At 44.6% G+C, this 7,797-nt stretch overlaps 1 protein-coding gene across 1 annotated transcript; it reads left to right on the top strand.

Annotated features, from left to right (window-relative positions):
* Window positions 1-6,172, top strand: LOC136489021 (nuclear transport factor 2-like). Its single transcript, XM_066485771.1, has 2 exons — window positions 1-90; window positions 5,855-6,172. The coding sequence occupies exons 1-2, from the start codon at window positions 1-3 to the stop codon at window positions 6,170-6,172; spliced, it is 408 nt and encodes a 135-aa protein (XP_066341868.1).
* Window positions 6,173-7,797: the final 1,625 nt, after the last annotated feature.

The following is a 7,797-nucleotide window of genomic DNA, read 5'->3' as shown; positions in this document are numbered from 1 at the left end:
ATGGTCTACAGGTTCTACCGGGACAACAGCCGCCTTGCCCGCCCTTCCGCTGTCGGCGGCGGCGGAATGGACTCCGTCACCACAATTGAGGTGCGTTCCTTGTTTTCTGTTAGAAATTTAGGCATTTTTATTATCAGTTTAATCCAGAAAAGTAACATCAGCAGGTTCGTGACGGTATATATGTGCATGTGTATATCTCTAATGAACACTACAGCATGCAGTGATAACATACAGATGTCCTTTTCTCAGCTTCTCAATTTAGATGAATAATTTCCAACCATATAAGCTGAGTCAACGTTCAGTCAAAACCCCGTATGATATTAAAGCATACAACGCTTAATGTTACGCACCATAGAGTTTTATTTGATTCATTAAATATTATATGGGTCAAGCCCATATTATATCCAACAAGCCCATATTATATCCAACAATCCCAGCAAACTCTAGGGTTTATAACAAAGTAGTCTCAGAACCACATTTCTTTTATATACCAGTGTTTCGATGGAGACTGTTAAGTTGAACATCCATCTAGAACAATAGTTTCACTCAGTCACAACTGAACAATGGAATAAGCCTTGAATTGACAGTTTTGTGTGAGGTGAATGTCACTAAAGTCCTTGGCTGATACTTGGCTGCAAAAGGCATCCCCTCTATTTGAAGCATATAAGTCATACTCCAGTGCCTTTCATGAGTATTTAGAGATCACTCAAATCTCATAGACTGTGACTAGCAGCCTGACTCATATAGGTGTGCTCCTCAAAAGATGTTCTGTAGGACAATATCTTTGCTTTAGCAAACCACTTGAACACATTAAGGTAAGACCAACCTGCCTTACAGATAGGAAAGACGTGCATCAGAAATAAGTCTTACTAAGGATCTTTCCTCACAATTTACTACTAGCTTGTTTCACCATTTTACTTCACGGGATCTCCGATCACATAGAACAGGTTGCCACTATAGTAAATTTCAAGTGGGTCTTAAACCCATCTCTCTCGATGCACTTTCTATCACATTGCGTGATAGACCCTTAGTGAACTGATCTGCCAGATTGTTAGACGTATGAACATAGTCCAACGCTATTACTCCGGAGTTTCTCAATTTTCTAACAGATTTTAATCGTCCCTTAACGTGCCTTGTTGACTTCATGTTATCCTTAGAACTATTAACCTTTGTAATTACAGTTTGGTTATCACAGTTCATAGAAATAGCAGGTATGGGTTTTTCAACAACCAGTAAATCCATAAGAAGATCACGAAGCCACTCAGCCTTAGAGCCAGCGGTGTCTAATGCTGTGAGTTCTGCTTTCATTGTAGACTTCGTTAAGATAGTCTGCTTGCAAGATTTCTAGGAAACAGCGTCACCTCCAAGCGAAAACACATATCCACTTGTGGCATAAAGCTCATCTGCATCAGAGATCCAGTTGGCATCACAATAGCCTTCCAACACCTTTGGATGTCTGGTATAACGAATACCGTAGCTCATGGTGCCTTTCAGATAGCGCATCTCTCTCTCAAGAGCACGCCAGTGATCATCTCGCGGGTTTGACACAAACCGGCTCAGCTTGCACACAGCAAATGAGATGTCAGGCCTTGTTGCACTAGCAAGATACATGAGCGAGCCAATGATCTGGGAATATCTCAACTGATCCCTTGCTATTCTTCGATTTTTCCTCAATAGCACACTAGGGTCATAAGGTGTAGGAGCAGGTGCACGGTCACTGAACCCAAAGCGACGCAGCACCTTTTCCATATAGTGGGTTTGTCATAGAGTTACCCCACCATCACCTTCTCTTTGAAGCTTGATATTAAGAATAACATCAGCCTCTCCTAAATCTTTCATCTCAAAATTTTTAGATAGAAATTCCTTCACCTCCTCGATCACTTTGAGGCTAGATCCAAAGATCAGTATGTCATCAACATATAAGCACAAAATGACTCCTTCACCCCTACCATACTGATAGTACACACATTTGTCAGCTTCATTCACAACAAAGCCAGCAGATGTTAAAGTTCTGTCAAACTTCTCATGCCATTGCTTAGGAGCTTGTTTTAGGCCATATAATGACTTTAATAATTTACACACCTTGCCTTGTTGACCATTTGCTACAAACCCATCCGATTGATCCATATAGATCTCCTCCTCCAACTCTCCGTTTAGGAAAGCTGTCTTAACGTTCATTTGATGAACGATAAGACCATAAGAGGCTGCCAGGGAAAGCAAAATTCGAATTGTGGTCAATCAGGCAACCGGTGAATAAGTATCAAAGAAATCCTCACCTTCTTTTTGAGTATAACCCTTGGCCACAAGCCTTACTTTGTACCTCTCAATAGTACCATCAGGCCTAAGCTTTTTCTTGAACACCCATTTGCAACCTATAGGCTTGCACCCATAGGGACGATCAACTATTTCCCAAGTTCCATTAGACATAACAGAATCCATCTCACTCCGTACTGCTTTCTTCCATAAGTCAGTATCAGGAGAGGAATATGCCTCTTCAATGGTCGTTGGTGCGTCATCCACAAGGTACACAATATAGTCATCACCAAAAGACTTTACAGTCCTCTGTCTCTTGCTTTTCCTGGTGACTATAGTGTCATCCTCCTCAGGATTTTGCACATAGGGTTCCTCAATTTGTTCTACCGGAGTAAAAGTTTCATGCTCATGGGGAATTATAAATTCATGACCAGTTGTGCTAGGTGCATTTTTCATGGAAAACTCATTCTAAAAAATGTAGCATCTCTAGATTCCATGATTGTATCAACAGCCATATCAGGAACACTAGAGTTTATTATTAAAAATCTATAACCCACGCTGTGAATTGCATAACCAAGAAAAACACCATCAACAGTCTTTGGTCCAAGCTTTTGCTTTTTGTTTATTGGCACATTCACCTTTGCTAAACAACCCCAAGTTCGCGGGTAAGAGAGATTTAATCTCTTCTTCTCTCATTCCTTGAATGGTGTAATTTCTTTGTTCTTTGTGGGCACTCTATTTAGGACATGACATGTTGTCAATATAGCCTCACCCCACCATTCCTTAGATAGTCTCGCAATCTCCAATATGGCATTAACCAAATCGGTTAGAGTGCGGTTCTTTCTCTCTACAATCCCATTGAACTGTGGTGAGTATGGTGGCATCCTCTCATAAATAATTCCATGCACCGCGCAAAACTCAGAAAATTCATTTGAGAAATATTCTCCCCCGCGATCGGACCGCAAACGTTTGATTTTCTTCTCAAGTTGATTTTCTACCTCAGCTTTATAGACTTTAAAATAATGCAACGCTTCATCTTTTGTTTTTAATAAATACACGTAGCAAAATCTAGTGCGATCATTTATAAATGTCATGAAGTATCGTCTACCGCCTTTAGTCAATTCGCTATTCATTTCGTATAAATTAGAATGAACGAGTTCTAATGGTGCCAAGTTCCTCGCCTCAGCAGTCTTGTGAGGCTTGCGCGGTTGCTTTGATTGCACACACACACCTGGCACTTAGAATCTTTGACTAAGTTAAATTTCGGGATTAAATTCAGATTTACAAGCCATGTGAGACAGCCAAAATTAATGTGACAAAGTCGTCAATGCCATATATTCGACTCATCCAAAACATTAACATTGTTCACCACTTTATTACACACATCATCAAGCAAAGATAAGCGGAACAAGCCTCCGCAATCATAACCTTTTCCAACAAATGTTTCATGTCTCGACACAACACATTTATTGGATTCAAGTATAATTTTAAAGCCATCGCGACACATCTGAGAAGCACTAACAAGATTCTTCTTGATGGAGGAGATATGCTGCACGTTCTTTAATAGCATCGTCTTTCCCGAAGTAAACTTCAGAACGACCGTACCAGCACCAAGAACACGCGCATGCGAACCATTTCCCATTAGCAAGGCTCCACTCCTGCCGGCCTGATAGGAAATAAACAAAGAAACATCAGCACACACATGAATATTAGCACCACTGTCCATCCACCACTCAGGTGAAAGACAAATTGAAAGAACAAAAGGTAAAGAATTACCATACCCAGATGTTCCTCCACCAGTCTCGCTAATTACCATATTTGCTGATTTCTTTTCTTGCTTATATTTGCGGTCTGGGCATGCACTTGCCCAATGCTCATCACTCCCGCAAACAAAGCATCCTCCACCTTTCTTGTTATTTTTCTTCTTAAACTGTGCAGTCTGCTTAGGCTTTGCATTATTGTTCTCTTGCATGTTCTTCTTCTTTTTGTTACGAGATGCAAATGAGTTTTTCTTCTGCACCATATTGGTAGCGGAAGACTCAACTCTTTTTCCACGGTTGTCTTTTGCTCTCACCCACGCTAAACTCTTGTCTCTTGTGTTTTAGAGAAGTAGCAAAATCCCTCCAAGAATATGGCAACTTAGCGATTATACCGCTAGCCACAAACTTGTCGAGCAACAGACATGGGAAATGTTCTAATTCCTTTGCCAGCGCCTGTATCTCATGAGTCTGTTCGACCACAGAACGGTTTTCAACCATTTTGTAGTCATACAGCTGCTCCATAAGGTACAGCTCACTGCTAGCATCAGAAACCCCAAACTTTGCCTCAAGAGCATCCCATAACTCTTTGCCTGATGTGCAAGATATGTAGTTTTTCTCATACTTGGGATGAAGTGCACTAATCACGGCGCCTCGAAACAGGTTATTGGCAGCCAAGAACTTTCGCTCCTCCTCAGGAGTAAACTGTTCAGGCTTCCCCTGTGCGGCATGATAGCAGTTCATCACAGTCAACCACAATACCATCTTGGCACGCCATATCATGAAATTCTTGCCATCAAAATTATTTGGCTTTAAAGCAGCAGCAAAACCACTGATAGAAAATTGCCTATGATTAGGTTTTGGATTGTTAGAAATTTAGGCATTTTCATTATCAGTTTAATCCAGAAAAGTAACATCAGCAAGTTCGTGACGACATATATGTGCATGTGTATATCTCTAATGAACACTACAGCATACAGTGATAACATACAGATGAACACAGTAGCAGCGAGCACAGTAATCACAGAGATTAGAGTGTACCCAGCGGAGGGTCCCATGCCGAGGGCATCGGAGACTCCATTCGCACTAGTCGACATAGTGCGTTGCTTGAAGTCGTGGACCACAGTCGGTGCAGGACGATGTTTGCAGTGCAGTCCCACGAACGGATCACCAGAAAGAAGACGCCGCCTTGATGTTCCGCAGGCAATCACCAGGAAGAAGATGTACGAGGACGAGCAGTCGTGGATCGCTCCCCAAAAACCTAATCGCCGCTCACCCCATGCAGGGTTCTCAGGCGGACGAGGGTTCCGGAGGCACCTGCTCTCCAGCTACTCCGTGCGCGTGGTTGCAGAAGAAGTTGATCTGGACTGACGGAGGACTCGGATATATGGACGGGAGAAGAGAGGCAGCGGAGAATCCTAAGAGACGGAGATGAAGAGACGAAAGCGGAAGAGACAATAACTGCCGCAATCAGTTCGTCTCCACCATCAAGGGGAGTAACTCCCGTTGTTATGTGGATTAAGTGGCAAAAGACTGGCCACGCCCGCCTGCCACGCCGCGGGCCGGGCCGAGGCCGGCCCGGCCAGCGGCGGCGGCGGCGGCGCGCGCGTGCGTGGCACGCCTTTGTTTTTTTCTCAGCTTCTCAATTTAGATGAATAATTTCCAACCATATAAGCTGAGTCAACGTTCAGTTAAAATCCCGTATGATATTAAACCATACAACGCTTAATATTATGCACCATAGAGTTTTATTTGATTCATTAAATATTATATGGGCCAAACCCATATTATATCCAACATTTTCGGTACCAGATCGATCTGTGATGTGAATATGTGATCATCAGATTCAGCAGCTAATGTTGGCCTGGTTCGTTGTTTTTGTTTGGTGTGGTTCCTCAGGCGATCAACAAGAAGATCATGGAGATGGACATGTCGACCGTGAAGATGGAGGTCGACACACGGTGGACTCCCACTCGACGCCCGGCGGCGGCATCATCGTCCTCGTCAAGGGCCGCGCCATCGTCACCTCCCCCGGCGGCCAGTCCCGCGCCTTCTCCCAGTCCTTCATCCTCGCCCCACAGGTGCGTGGCTACTTCGTGCTCGAGGACACGCTCCGCTACGTCGGGGAGAGTTGCGCTGCCCCAGGTGCCGTGGCTGTGTGAGGCGAAGGCAATATGGCGTCGCTCTGATGTCAAATTAAAGTTGCAGAGATACCAAGCGTGTGTCATAACCGTAATTGTTTTTAAAATAATTTTTTGTACAAGGATTGCAGAATATATAATTTGAACCAATGCGCTCCTCCTATACAGTGAACAGGGTGTTGCTCAAGCCCAGACATGATGCTTAATTGCAAAGCACTTCACGAGGGCAGCCATATACGTGGATCTTGATTTGATTAGAAAATTGTGGTGCAACAAAGGGATGGACGATTGGGGCTATCAAGCTAGCTAGGGAGGGGGGTAACGAGTGGTCTAGATTGGATCTTGAAAGCACCAAGCAATGGTAAGGGACTTGTTGAAGGAGGATGAAACCGATCATCTTATTAGCGTGGTGGCGGCAACCTAATATGGTACGAGATCATCCTATTAGCGTGATAGCAATGGTAAGAGACTAGTTGAAAGAGGATGAAAATGACCATCTTATTAGTGTGATGGTGGCAACCTAATACCAGTGGCGGAGCTTGACCCCAGGATTAGAGGGGGCCAATCTATATAATTGAGCATTAAACACAAATGAACAATATAAAAATTATTGTTTAGACGATGGAGATTACATTGAGCAGGGGTGGCCATGGCCCAGCTTGGTCTTAACCAAGCTCTGCCCCTACTTGCTAATATGGTATGAGATGAGATGGATGTGAGAGGAGTGGGCCAGTGTTTGGAGGAAAGAAACAGGTTGTGGCCGCTCAGAAGTTTTTTGTGCATGCCTGACCAATTAAGTTCTTGTTAGTCCTACTTATGGTATGAGATCATCTTATTAGCGTGACTAGATAGCGTGCCCGTGCGTTGCTACGGGACAACTACTTTTGCACTAAAAACACATAGATCGTACGATTGTGGGGGTATTAACCGCTATACCCTTACGGCTAGGATTGGGCCGGCCCGGACCAGGGGGTCCGGCCCACTAGAAGACGACGTGCGGCCCAGCCGATCTGCTCGGAGTCTCGCGCAAGGAATCAAGGCAGACTCGGAGATCAAGCAAGATCCTGGTCGGTTGGAATAGGAATCCTTATCCGGCCACCTATGGCAATTATAACTGGTTAGGATTAGTTTCCAGATCTGTAACCCTGCCCCCCAGACTATATAAGGTGGGCAGGGGACCCCCTCAAAAATCATCTCATTGACATACAGCAATACAATCAGACGCAGGACGTAGGTATTACGCCTTCACGGCGGCTGAACCTGAATAAAACCTCATGTCTGTCTTGCGTCACCATCTCGTTCGTAGCTTGCGCACCTGTCGGCCGATAATCTACTACCTTGGGCATACCCCTAGGTAGACTGCCGACCATATTTCGTCGACAGTGACGTGCCAGGTAGGGGGTGTGCGTACTGCTCCTCAGACGAACAAGATGGTCATCATCCCCGGTTCCATGGCTACGCCGAACGGCCTCACATTCACCATCGGCCAGATCACCTGGACCACTGGCTCCGACAACTTCATCGCCATGACCATGGAGGAGGCGCGGATCCAATCTGCGTCGACCACTGCTTCACCAGCATTAGCTACGGCTCCAACCACGTTGGATCTGGCTCTGGCCACACCAGCATCGTCTTCAGCCGCGCCG

This window comes from Miscanthus floridulus, chromosome 10 (assembly GCF_019320115.1).
Source record: "Miscanthus floridulus cultivar M001 chromosome 10, ASM1932011v1, whole genome shotgun sequence".
Taxonomy (NCBI): Eukaryota; Viridiplantae; Streptophyta; class Magnoliopsida; order Poales; family Poaceae; genus Miscanthus; species Miscanthus floridulus.
Note: the sequence above shows the minus strand (reverse complement) of the source record. Positions and strands in the feature narration are given on the sequence as shown.